The sequence below is a fragment of the Oryza sativa genome, chromosome 2, assembly GCF_034140825.1.
Source record: "Oryza sativa Japonica Group chromosome 2, ASM3414082v1".
Classification (NCBI taxonomy): Eukaryota; Viridiplantae; Streptophyta; class Magnoliopsida; order Poales; family Poaceae; genus Oryza; species Oryza sativa.
In genome coordinates, this window is record NC_089036.1 from 772,947 (window position 1) to 786,792 (window position 13,846).

Below are 13,846 nucleotides of genomic sequence, written 5' to 3' on the forward strand. Positions count from 1 at the left end.
CCTTGGTGGTTACATATACTGTTATACACGCATAGCATGTCTGTCTGCTGCCTTTGCCTTCACACTGATGTTTCTTGTGCCCTGCCATTGCAATGCATGACCCTGACAGCCACCATCTCATCTGTCATGCTGATGCTAATCTGGTCATTCTATGTTCTGTCTGAAATGGTTAGCCTGTCAAGGTGGTTATGCCATGTAGGTCACTTTAGCTACATATACCTTTATGTCAATCAAATTATGTGTGCTTTCTTGGTGTAATTAATTGGATTCATGTTTCAGTTGTACCAAGCTGGTTGCTTGCACCCTTAGCTTCATAGATCTAGGAAAGTTTAAACTACAGTATAGGTACATACGCAACAATTGATCTAGCTTTCATATTTTGTCTCTCTTGGCATAACATTTGGCAACCTTTTCTGTCTTGCATCTGTAACTACCTAGCTGGAGATGCAGGATATGCATTTATTTAACCTTGTGGTCACAACACACAACTCCTCACATCACTAAATTACACACTTAGGGACACCTTTATGCAGGGAAAACATGCTGTGACACCTCAAAAGCTTCAGGAAAAAAAAACCCAATCTTTTCATTCATGTGATGACTCAATTAGGTTAGTCTTGCATTGCTTGTTGTTGGCTGGTGAATGTGATCTGTAGTTCCTGAAGATCTGTAACATATCCCTTTAAAATATATCTGAACTTGCGAGTAGGAGAAGGACACCGTGTTTGCAAACGGCAGGGCAAATCTAAGGACCACTCCTTTTAATTTCTGATGATGAAAATTATGCATCTCAACATTGATCAGCACTTTTTTTTTGGGGGGAAAAAGTGATTTGCTTTTTGTGCATGTGACGCTAGTCAAGAAGCGTGCGGATTGAACAGCTATTTGTGCGTGTAAGTCCCAGAAAATGTCACATTATTCTCTTTTAATATAAGAAAATTGCATGCATGGGATGATTAACAGCAGACAGGCCTTTGAAACATTTCCCCTCCATGTATTTGATTTTTCATTTGCAGTGTACATGAGTGGAACTTTAGTTACATCGCGGTTCCAACGTTATTTTCAGAATTATGCATTCAGTTGATACATTGGGAAAAAGAAAGAGGGTAAAAAAGGAAACATGAAGCTTCAGGCACTCCGTGAAACGGCAACTCAAACTACCTATTAGACTATTTCAGTTGTATTTTTATCACATCGCAGCATACATCGGTTGCTCAGGAAGCTCGGCAAGCCATTCCTCCTTGAGTTTCCCTTGAGTAAATCTCCTCAGCATTTCCAGGGAAGCTTTGGGTTGGTCCATTGGAACCATGTGACCAGCATTGTGGACCTGCATTAGCATAGAAGCAACGATTTATTGTCGATTATTTAGTAAGGTTTCTTGATCCATAGGTGCACGAGGATTCTAATATAATTCCTTGTAAACATTAGATAAGCAGAATTAACCAGGTTGAGTGGTCCTTTCATGCCAGAATATGGTTATGGTTAGTCTATATTAGACCATCTGGTCACATTCTTCTGGCAAGTACACTAATATTTGTTTCTTAGTGGTAACAACACTGCCATAAACCAGATGTTTCGTACTTTCGTGATGACCACAAATTTTCCATCCACGCCATAAAAATATATAGCGCATTCTAAGTTTGCACCAAATTAGTTTTTTTTTAAAAAAAATATGGAGAATAAATCATAAGAAAATTAATTAGGTAAAAGTGTTTGATAAAAACCTTGAGGAAGCTGAGTGGCCCGTGGCTCTTCAAAACACCAGCTTCGGCACCATCTACTACAAATGGCGATTCATGAGATGATACAAAGTCTTTCTGGCCAGACCATTCCATCGAGTGGACCCACCTCGAGTTTCCTACATACATAGAAAAGGTTACACTTGATACAATAACTGCACAATCATTAAAGATTTTGGCAATGGACATGCAAGACAATGTCACAAATCTATCAAATAGAAGTGCTATAAAGTTTGAGATGTTAGATCAATTAGGATTTTATAAAGCTCCCTCTTATATATTGTCCCAAGGTGATCCAGTAGTAGCAAACCAACCCAAAACAAGTCAACAACAAAACTTGTCTGGAGTAGCAGTAATCTAACTGGTAGCAAACAGCACAGTAAAATGCATACCAAACGTGCTAACTATAGTTATGGAAATCTAGATGCCATACCAAACGTGCTAACTATAGTAATGGAAACACAAACAAGAACAGATTGGCATGTAGCCTGCCTCTGTTACTAGTACCCATTTAAACGTCGATTGATTTAACTGTGGAATTTACTACACTCCAGTGGTACCAGCTCTACAGCTATGCAACTGTAATTTACTGTTAGTAATGGTCATGCACCTGTAACTAAAGAGTAATTTTACAGTCCTTGAGAGGTACGTTTTTAGTGGAAATTTTGATACCTTCTAGTACCAAAGGTATCGAGAAATACCAAATTTTACAATAGAAAATATGGTACCTCCCTGTACCTCCTTAAGGATTGTAAAATCACTCTTAACTAAACTATAGCATCAGCAGAAATTTAACGTTTTGTATCCTATTAACAAATTGCAGGGCTATGCGTTATTATTTTCCATGCAAGGCATTGCAGTAGTTACAATTGTCGGTGGAACAAAAGGTGCAAAACTGACTTGAAAAAGCATTAACCAAATGTATCCTTACCAAGCCAATTGCATATAAGATCATACTCTCCAGCATATATAAGCACATTGATCCCATCCTCAAGTAGAGCTGGGATGCCAACTTCCAAGTTTCTCATCCAGTCTGTCAGCATTGCTTGATAAACAGTAGTGCTGCATGAGACAAATTCAAGGTCGCCAACTCCAATTGCTTCTTTGACTGCTTTATCTCCAAAAAACTTCTCCAAGTTTGAGAAATCATAGCAAAGTTTCCCTTCGCATTCCTTCCTAACGTCATAGTACTGTAAAGAAGAATTAATATGTAACGGTTTTCAGCCTTAGTGAACCAATGTTATGCAGTCAGTTAAGCAAGTGACCATTGCTTACATTCTTTGTCCCAACAAGCTTCATGATGGAGCTGAAAATAGAATTGCAGACCATGTATGCTGCCATGCAAGATGCTTTCCCATTGGTACCTGAAAAATCAGTAGGTGTGAGTAACAGTTCTCATTATTTGAAGAAACCTTAGGGTGTTATTACAAATGCACTATCTCATAGCTGAAATATAGAGAACTGTAATGAACCCCATTTATACCCTAAATGGTTTTTCAACCTTTTCTGCCAGCATTAATCATTCAGGAAGTTCAATGCAGTTAGATATATGTGGTTTGCTCAAAGGTAGAATATGGTACTGACCACAAAGCTTTATTGCAAATTCACATGGTGGGATGAACTTGTTGATCCTGTCGTAATCTGATTTTTTAATAAGGTTCATGTCCAATGCATAATCGGTGTAAGCTTTGTACTGGATTGCTGGATCCGTGAGGCCATTACCGATCGCAAAACCCTACAAGAAAAATAGGTAAAACTGTGTAAAATAGCAAAGAAGCAATTAAGTTAAAAGATATGGCAAACTTGGGTAAGGATCATACCTTCAAGTTTATGTGAATGCCCTCGTTTGCTTTGTTTCCTTGGTGAACCCGGCTTGCGAATGCTGGAATGTAGTGCCCAGCATAAGATTCTCCGGTTATAAAGAAGTCATTCTTTGCAAACTCTGGATGCTTCTTAAAGAACACCTGACATGGGAATCAAGCAAATACTACATATTACTCTACATTTTTGCTGAAGTCAACAACACAAAATAATCAACTCTCAGATCAATACACAACTCTTTAGAGAGATCCGTGCATATTATCTGGTTTGGTGCTAAATCTTCGGAAGTTATCTACTACCGCTAATTTAATGAAGCTATCCAGTCAAATATGTTAGGTACATCCTTTCATGTAAGCAATGCCAAATTCCAACCTGGAAATTTCCTATGGTATTGTAGCAATTAATTTTACAGGAGCATCATATCAGGTAAGAGAACCACTCCACAAATTGAGGATGAAAGCAATAATTAGGCACACCAGACTGTTGACTGTTAGTTACTTAGTCAAGTAGAGTATGCAAATAATTATTTTGTGAAATGGAACTATTATTAAGAGCAGAGCCTGCAGTTTTAAAACAAACATATTGCTATGATTACTTTACATTGGAGATCATTTATGTTTCTTTATTAGTATTTAGTATTGTAAAGGAATGGATTGAACAAGCCTATATAGTGTAATCAGATATCACATGGAATTGATGAAACAAAGAGAAAAAGGCAAGCACGTCAGTTACAAGGGTTGAGAGTAGTACCTGAAGAAAGCTATATAGGTCATTGCTGACGCCTGTCTCATCATGACGAGTATCACGATCATCAGAGCTATAGCTAAATCCAGTTCCAGTGGGTTGATCAACAAAAATTATATTTGAAATCTGCATGAAGAAAGTTTTATCAGAAGGGGTGGATACAAAGGAACCAAAAGGTGTGTAGGCTTGATCATTGTAAGATGTGAACTGACTGCAGCAATGACCACTGCCATTGTTAAACTCATCATGAAACTAGTTGGAAAGGTCTAAAAAATCATAGTAGGAATTAATGTTCACCAATAACGAACAATACTATGTAGGGAAACATTGTCCTCAATAAACTCGTAAACTTCTGCTGTCGTGCATCAGTTCATGTAAAAAGCAATAAAACTTAACAAAGACTATTGTGGTGGCATAAGAGATGATAGTCAAATGGAACACATATGGTAAGTTGGTAACAACCTAACAGATAGCAACAATGAAGTTCTAGCCCCAGATGGTTTTCTTCAACTAATAAGACACTAAAAGGCAAAGTGAGGAACACAATATAGTAAGTTGGTAACAGTTATCCAAATTTGGTAACGGAGGATAGCAAGGATGATATTCTAGACAATAATTTTTTCCCCCTTCAACAGTTACTGACTTCAACCGGGAGAAACTCTGAAACGGACATTATTTTCACTATTGCTTGCTTAACCAAGCTAGTCATTCAGTCAACAATGGTCAAAATAGTTTTTTCATGTTGCTCTCACCACAAGATTGCTTGCAAGCGATGATGCAACATTAACAAGTTAATATTATGACCAAGTCTGAGTCGTTACCATACTAAGGAAACTAAACATATGATGCAATCAATAACGTATTATCGAATCGATGGATCGTTACCGTGTCCCAGCCGAATTTGTTCCAAGCAAGCGACATGTTGTTCGAGATGGTGAACGGGCCATTCTCGTAGAAGACGGCCAGCTCGCTGCTGCATCCGGGGCCTCCGGTGAGCCAGATCACGACGGGATCCTCCTTCTTCCCCCTCGATTCGAACAAGAAGTAGAACATCCTGCAAGCAACGCCCCAATCCATCCAACAAACAAACACTCAACCCAAAATTTCCAAAAGAAAAAAAAAAGAGAGAGCAAGAACTTTGTACTACTTTACAACTAATTTGGGGTTCGAAATTCGAAATCTACCTCGCGTCGTGCGTGTTGGGGAGGCGGTAGTAGCCGGCGTGGTGGCCGAGGTCGCCGACCCCCTGGGGGAGCCCGGGCAGCGTGACCCGCCGCTCAAGCAGCTCGCCGGGCGCCACGCTGGGGACATCCCCGGCGCCGGTTGGCCCGGCCTCCTTGGGCAGCAGGTTGAGCGAGCGGATGAGCCGCTCGGCCTGCGCCGCGGGGAACTTGGCGTCGCGGGGCAGCCGGAGCCCCTCCGCGCAGGCGGAGGCGGCGAGGACGACGACGAGGAGGATGAGGGAGACGCGCGCGGTCGCCATTGGAGGAGTTTGGAGATTCGGAGAGGTTTTCCCTCCGAATTTATAGCGTTCGCGGTTTTGGTGTTTGAAACGGACTGGTTTATTAGTTTTAGTTTTTTTTTTTAAACGAACTTTGCTTCCAATGCAATCCAAGCACAGCCGGATTCCTTTTCTTTTTTTTTTCTGTTTTTGGTTTCTTTTTGCCTTTTCGAGCTCGAATACGAATTTGTCCTCGTGTGGAATCTGAGCTGATTCCGCTTAAATTCGTATTGTACTACTACTTACGGTTCTATTTCTCTGCTCGAGTGGAAATCGGAACAGAATTAGTAACAGAATTCAGCTTGACCAACTGAATTTGCGGCTCAGTTTTGATGGCATTGCATGGGCAAACATTTGCCCAAGTCGAAAAATACAAAGAAGATCAGTTTGGTCTGTTGGCTGGTGACATCTTGAGATTTAATTCAAAGGAACTTTTCTGACATCTGGTACCGACTGAATTAACTTAAAAAGAGGTTTGTGCAGGCTAGTACGAAAACAAAGAGTGCTGACATATCAGTCGCAGTAGTTTCAGATCCGTAAAATGTGGCTGAATCCACATCTGCATGACTGAATTTCGGTTCCCTGACATTTAATCTCACAAATTGTAGAAGATGTGTGTTTTCGGCATGGTTTGGGGTTGCTTGAAAGGCTGGAGAATGTGATGCCCCACCTTAACATGGAGCTGTCCTTATCTCGGCAACTCGATCAGTTAATAATAGTTTCACTTTCAAAAATCACATGGTTCAGATGCCACTAATTAAGAAGTGAACATGCTGCTGTGCTAGAGAAGCTAGGCTGTGTTTAGTTCCTTCTAAAGTTAGAAATTTGGGTTGAAATTAGTACGATGTGACTGAAAAGTTATGTGTGTATGACAGGTTGATGTGATGGAAAAAGTTGAAAGTTTGGATCTAAACACAACCCTAGTAGTATCATAAAACTTTTCGCAGCATTAGCATCAGGCCACAATGCTTGACAGTTGACAGTATCAGGAATTCAGGAATTCGTTCATGTAAAAAGTACATCACATCAATTGTTTCAGAAGGCATGCAGTTGACATGATGGAGAGGCTGTTTATCTGCTAATGTAATCGACAGTAACACGCATGCAGTATCTGCACTAATTGTTACTACACAGGAGTAAGATTGCAACACGCATTGCTGATTACGACTGAATCTGTCAGAATCAGTCCTAAGATTTTGGGAGCACATTGCTCAGGGATCATTGCAGCAATAATTATATCGACGACGAGTTCCTTGCACGCAGCAGCCTCACGAGCCTTGACGCATCATCGATCAGTATTAGTAGTAGTGTCAGTATTGGTTTGGGTCGCAAGAATTGCAGAGAGGCTTGCAAGTTGCAGGTTGCTTTGCAGCTCGTCGTTGCTTCGCTTTTGCTACTAGCATACTACAGCAGGAGTACTAATTAACGAACAAATTAATAGACAGTTAGCTGGAGATATGGCCTGAAGATTAAGGTGTTAGGTATCGCCGAAAAAATGTAGATCAGCAAGCTGCCTCTGCCTGCTTAATTTGAGATCAGCAGCATTCCAGCCTACGACTCGTCAACGCCAGTTCGTGATTGCTCGTTGCGTACTTGCGTCACGTAATCACCAATTGTGTTAAAGATTTCATTTTCTTTGAGAGGATATTGTGTTATGAAATTTTTGGATGTTTATTTGTGGGGTTGCAATACCGGCGTTAGCTTGTGAGTACTGAAGAATTCTGTCTGTCCAAATATCATCCGCAGCGACCAATCAGGCCCATCTAATATGGACGCACAGACGCCGCAATCCTTTTCCAGGCCATATTTTCCAAGGAAAAAGTCTACTTTAGGTCTCTCAATTATGGTGAGTTACATTTACACCGCTCAACCATAAAACCAGGTAAAATCCCTCAACTATCAAAACCAGTACAAATCAAGTTTCTCGGCTGTTTGAACGGTGATTTCATCCTATGTGGCATCTACATGGCACGTTGACCTAGTTTTCGTTTGGCGTGGCACTTACTTGTAATTACAGTCACAAAAAGAAAATATAATGGGATCCATATCAGTTCTCATAGTAATATGAGAGTTTTCAATAGGTCTGCATAAAATACATTTTTTGGGGTACGGGTAAAAATATAAACTAGTGGCATGTATCAAACTATTATGAAAATTGTAATAGCAAAATATCATTTTTCAAAAACCATCAAATTGACCTTTTTTTAATTATTTTTCTGATTTGCTTGTCCTCTAATGGGAGATCCATTGCACAAGCTAAATATTTTGTTTTCCCTTTTCCCTTGCATGCTGAGTTTTGGTGGCCTTTGGGCTGCCAGTTTTTTTTTTCTCATATATCGATTATCTGCTTCAGCTGAGAACTTAATTAGAATATGTTGTTGTTGAAGCAGTGCAAAGAAATGAGAGTGTTTGTTACTTGGAATCCTCCAGATGTTACTGTTGTCATGGCCCCTTTTTTTTGGAATGCTAGATACCGGAATTCCGTCCGGACGGGATCCTTTTTGTCTCCTTGCTTATTCAAAGAGGAGCGATACCTGACCATGCACGTCCTGAGCAGCAGCAGCCTCTACAGGAGCCGCTCCAGTGCGCACGCATGGTTGACATGGGCAGTAGTGTTGCGGCGCCCACGCCCGCCCTGTCGACACACTGCCCCGCGACCGCGAGCTCCTCGCCGGTGGATGAGGAAGTAGATCGCGAAGGTGCTGCCCTCGCTGCCGCCGTCGGTGCGGAGCACGACGAGCACATACTTGGCTAGGCAGAGGACGCGGCCACCAGCGACAAGCTCCGACGTGGCATGGACGATGGAGGATACAGCCATCGCCGACGAGCTCCGTCGTGGGACGTGGATGACGAAGGACGCGGCCGCCGGCGACGAGCTCCAATGTGGCGTGGACGGTGGAGGATGCGGTCGTCAGCGACAAGCTCCGGCGTGGGGCGTGGAGATGGAGGACGCGGCCGCCGGCGATGAGTTCCGACGTGGCGCGGACGATGAAGGATGTGGCCGCCGGCGACGAGCTCCGGCGTGGGACGTGGACGGTGGGACCACCGGCGACGACGCTTTGATGCTCGGCTCCTGATATCTAGTAGGTAACGTCTGATACCTCACAAGTATCACCTTTTACGTGGTAAGAATCGCATGATACCTGATAGGTATCACCCGATACCGGTTAGGTATCAGGACCTGATACCTTAAAAGTATCATCCTCTAAGTGGTAAGAATCGCATCATACCTTATAGATACCATCTGATACTTCACAAGTATCACCTGATACGTGGTAGAATCGCATGATACCTGATAGGTATCTCCTGATACTGGTTAGGTATCAGAACCTGATATCTCACAAGTATCACCCTCTACGTGATAAGAATCGTATGATACCTGATAGATATCATCTAATACCTCGCAAGTATTACCTGATACGTGGTAGAAACGCATAATACAGGTTAAGTATCAAAACCTGATAACTAACCGGTATCATCCCATTCGAAAACGGGATTCCGTTGTATGACAGCCGCTTTTTTTTCTCTTTTCTTTTTCTCAAATGACATTAGATTTATATACCAACTTAGGGGCGCCAAGTGGCCTAATCAGCTGGTAGGTGGCCTGCCATCTTTAGAAAGATGGATGGACTAATCAATTGGCCTTGGGCTTGTCGGCGGCGGCGGCGACCCGGCCGTCGTTGCCGGCGAGCTTCATGTACTTGTCCTTCCTGGTGAGCGTGGTGCATTGGAACCCTAGCTCCTTGGCGATCACCCTCTGCACGTGGTTCGCCACCTCCACCGCGCTCCTCCCGCCGGCGACGCACGTCTCCTCCGGCCTCAGCGCCGGCAGGAACGTCACCTCGTACCCCGGCCGCGGGTTCATGTAGAAGAAGTAAGGGTCCAGGAACTTCCACCCCCTCGCCGTCGACCCATAGTACGTCCCCTGCCTCGCCTCCACCGCCACCGGCACGATCCTCGCCGTCAGCTCCGCGAACAGCGCCGAGAACCGCAGCAGGTACGGCTCCCGGCACGTCGTCCCCTCCGGGCACACCACCACGTCCCCCTCCTCCAGCAGCGCCGCGATGCGCGCCGCGTCCGCCGCGCGGTCCCGCGTCAGCGCCGCCGCGCGGATCGGCGAGATCGCCGTCGACAGCCGGCTAACGCTGTACGTCACGCACGTCACGGGGCGGCCCAGCGCGATGGACACGATGATGGGGTCCAGCGCGGTGCGGTGGTTGCACACCAGGAGGGAGCCCGGCGTCCCCGGGCGCGGCGGCGGCGGCGGCGCCCCGCGCACGGCGAGGCGGATGCCGGTGAGGCGGTAGGTGTGGCGGACGAGGCGCGCCGGGACGGGGAGGTTGAGGAACACGCGGAGGAGCGCCACGGCGAAGCCCACGGGGAGGTAGGCCAGCGCGAACAGCGCGCTCGCTGGCTCCGGGCGGCGGACGAGGCGGCCGTCGTGGAAGATGGCGCGCGACAGCAGCTCGTCGGCGGCGGCGCGCGGCGCGCGCTTGTTCTTGGGCACCATGTAGGCTTCCTGCGCATTGGCAATTTGGCGCCAAAACAGAGTTAGCACACTAAGGCTGTGTTTAGTTTCACATCAAAATTGAAAGTTCGGAGAAATTGGAACGGTGTAACAGAAAAGTTGGAAGTTTGTGTATGTAGAAAAATTCGATGTGACAGAAAAGTTAAAAGTTTAAAGAAAAAAGTTAAATCTAAACAAGGCCTAATTTTTACAAATATCTGGCTTTGGAGTATATTCATATGTACATTTTGAACACTTGTCTTCTTTTTTTTTCGTTAAATAAAAACAAATATTGATGATGGGCTAGGTTGCATTCTGAATGTAAGCATGAAATTTTAGTTTATGATAGTCTAACCAATTAAAAATTGCTAGTGGTCAAAGTTGAAACAGTAGAGTCAATATTCAGAGTAAATGCAAATGGAGAGAGTACTAAATCCACATTAATTGATGCAAAGAAAACAATACTATATGAGTAAAGTGATCAATGATAATGATATTACTATAACAAGTCAGCATGAGCAAACAATATTTGAATATAGGAGTACATACTAATTTGGGGTTTTGGTTTTAAAAAGGACGAAATAAATAGGAAGCAACTGCTAACTGCCTACTAAAGGAGGTGATGGTACCAACAGTATTGAGTTTTGGCCACAAGTTTTGCATAACCATAATGTAAATTCTAGAGCCTTCTTGATCTTTCCTATGAAAAGAGGGGAAAAAAAGGCAATTCAACAAAAAAAAAAGGCAAAAAGCTAAGAAGCGTACATATTCTTGCTACTCGTGCTACCACAAATGAGCCAATCGGATCGAAGCCATGAACACTCGAAGAACAATCGAGCGTGCAATTCCTACCACAATTAATTTCACAATATTTTCTTTTTTTATTTTTGGCGTTCTAAATGAATTGTTAAATTATTAGTGGCCACATGATGCAAAACTTCAATTTTGTTCATGTGTGATTGATTCAATTCAAGAAATGATGAAAATTTCGAGCTTTGGATCGTAGGCCATGAAGTGTACCTTGCAGATGGCCATGAAGTCGTGGTCGCTCTCGCGGTCGCCGAGGCCGACGTCGGGCATGTCGCCGCCGGCGAAGAGCCTCTCGACGACCTCGCGCTTCTTCTCGCCGACGAGGACGGCCTTGATGCGGCCGGTGAACCGCTTGCCGGAGGCGAACGTCTCGAGCTCGGTGCCGGCCACCTCGGCGCCGAGGAACTCGCGCACGAACTCCCCCACCATGACGGCCGGCGACGCGGTGACCACGACGCGGCGCTCGGCGCAGCCGTGGAACACCGCCCACGTGTCGGCGCGCACCCCGGCGGCGTAGTGGCGCGGCAGCACGGCGCGCGCCACGGCCTCGACGTCGCGGACGCGCAGCCCGGCGAACGTGATGAACACGAGCAGGGCGATGGCGGCGGCCTCGGAGACGCCGACGTAGAGCGCGAGGAGCCACGGCGCGGCGAGCAGCAGCGCCAGCGCGCGGAGGTAGCTGCCGGCCTCGAGAGCCACAAGGAAGTAGTACGGGAACGCCGACGACGACACCAGCAGCGTCCCGTCGAGGTCCGCCGCCACCGTCCGCCTCGCGCCCGCCGCCGCGTCGTACGCCGTCACCGGCGGAAAGAACCTCCTCCTCCCCGCCGCCGCCGCCGCCGCCATGTCGCTCGCAGTCGCCGGCGAGGCCGAGCTCTTCACGCTTCTAGTAGGGCGATGGAGAAGGGTTGGTCTGTTTGTTGAGCTGCTTCGTCTGCACCACCGCGGCCATCGATGGCGACGTCGAGCTTCTCCTCTGTTTATACCCCTTCTGCAAAAAAAGCCATCGAATCCGACTCGGATTACGAGCTTGTCAATTACGCGATCCGAATTGGACTTGGGTTAAACTAAAGTTGCCGCCACAAGACTGATTAATCACGCACATTTCAGACCTCACAAGACTCCGATTTAATTGGTTAAAAACTTTCAGCCACTGTTACATTTGATCACTACTCCATCCGTTTCACGATATAAGTCATTCTAGCATTTCTCACATTAATATTAATGTGAGAAATGCTAGAATGACTTATATTGTAAAAAAAGGAAAAGGAAGTACTAATTTTCTCCAAGAAAAGATTCGAGAAGTTGTATTTATACTGGCGGTATGGGAACGCAGGTAACGCGTGACAGGCGGCGCGAAACATGAGAAAAAATTGCATCGAGTTGTAATCAAATTTGGGTCAAGAATGGCACGCATGAAGATAAATGGTGGATTGGATTATTCATGAGGTTTTGGTGCTGGATCGTTGTTCGTTTGGATTTGGTCAAGACGTACGGGCGTTCGTCGCAACGTTTTCGGAGTGTCGGGGCAATTAGTGAGAGCAAATGAAATGAATTACTAGTTCTTTTTGTTTGAGAGAGAAGCAAATGAATTAGTTTGATGTGTGTAGCTATCCGTCCCCGATATAAACGTGAGACGTGAGTGAACGAGTGATCAAATGGAACAAGCATCCACGACGAGAAGACTAGTAGTACTACTAATGTGTGCATCTATGTGGATGACAAGGGTTTCCTAAACCGGCGCCGCGCGGTAACAGTAAAAAACCGTACAAAATTTATTAAAAATTTAAATTATTTTTTAAATTTATTTAAATTTAAGGAGGTTACCGTGGTATTGTATTACCGTACCTCGCGGTAAGGCCGGTAACCACGGTAACCACACGGTTACCGGCGGTAAGGTAAACCCTACATCGACACACATGGAGGCATACGGCTACAGTTTAACAGCTACTTAGGCAGGAATGTACGTATGTGCGTTGAAGAGTTTGGCATGTTTGGACTTTTGGACGTTGGACAGAAGAACTGAAAGAAAATTTAAACAAAAAAAAAATAAGAGAAGAAACAGAAGTTGCTGTGCAGTTAATTAGCGTGAAGATTACTAGCACGGGTGGTTGATGCGGATGGCCAAACCATTACCTTTTACCAATGCTGCTGTGAGCATGTGAATTACTCCCTCATTCTTTAAATGTTTAACGCTGTTGACTTTTTTAAATATGTTTGACCGTTTGTCTTATTCAAAAACTTTTGTGAAATGTGTAAAACTATATGTATACATAACAATAAATCAAATGATTGGAAAAAAAATTAATAGTTACTTAATTTTTTTTAATAAGACAAGCAGTCAAACATTTTAAAAAAAGTTAACGGCGTCGTACATTTTGGGATGGAGGAAGTATATATTTCCTCCCTATGTCACTGTCAATGCAAATGGGTAGGCAACCATAATTACCCAACCCAGTCTTTTGTTGGTCCACGGCAGATTGGCAGTGGCACCATATTCCTACCTCTATATTTCTTCTGCGTGGACCTGGAAAAAGACAGCATTCGTATTGTATTTTAGTTGACAGTTTTTAACCAAAACAACAACATCAGAGTGGCGCAGCGGAAGCGTGGTGGGCCCATAACCCACAGGTCCCAGGATCGAAACCTGGCTCTGATAATTATTTTTTATTTTATTTTAAAAAACATCAATTTCATCACTTAAATGGCTAATTTTTAAAATTT

General features: G+C 44.3%; 2 protein-coding genes and 1 non-coding gene across 3 annotated transcripts; 1 reads left to right on the forward strand and 2 right to left on the reverse strand.

The window, feature by feature from the left end:
- Nucleotides 1-969: 969 nt before the first annotated feature.
- On the reverse strand, nt 970-5,838 carry LOC4328060 (serine carboxypeptidase 3-like). Its single transcript, NM_001401747.1, has 9 exons — nt 5,489-5,838; nt 5,190-5,358; nt 4,311-4,430; nt 3,560-3,703; nt 3,324-3,474; nt 3,015-3,103; nt 2,671-2,929; nt 1,725-1,858; nt 970-1,327 (listed from the first exon to the last, which is right to left on the reverse strand). The coding sequence occupies exons 1-9, from the start codon at nt 5,785-5,787 to the stop codon at nt 1,190-1,192; spliced, it is 1,503 nt and encodes a 500-aa protein (NP_001388676.1). The 5' UTR covers nt 5,788-5,838; the 3' UTR covers nt 970-1,189.
- Nucleotides 5,839-9,192: 3,354 nt separating this feature from the next.
- Nucleotides 9,193-12,144, reverse strand: LOC4328061 (glycerol-3-phosphate 2-O-acyltransferase 6). Its single transcript, XM_015770784.3, has 2 exons — nt 11,333-12,144; nt 9,193-10,324 (listed from the first exon to the last, which is right to left on the reverse strand). The coding sequence occupies exons 1-2, from the start codon at nt 11,966-11,968 to the stop codon at nt 9,440-9,442; spliced, it is 1,521 nt and encodes a 506-aa protein (XP_015626270.1). The 5' UTR covers nt 11,969-12,144; the 3' UTR covers nt 9,193-9,439.
- A 1,565-nt stretch (nt 12,145-13,709) lies between these two features.
- TRNAM-CAU (transfer RNA methionine (anticodon CAU)) lies at nt 13,710-13,781 on the forward strand. The gene has a single exon. It is a non-coding gene; the product is annotated as a tRNA-Met (tRNA).
- Nucleotides 13,782-13,846: the final 65 nt, after the last annotated feature.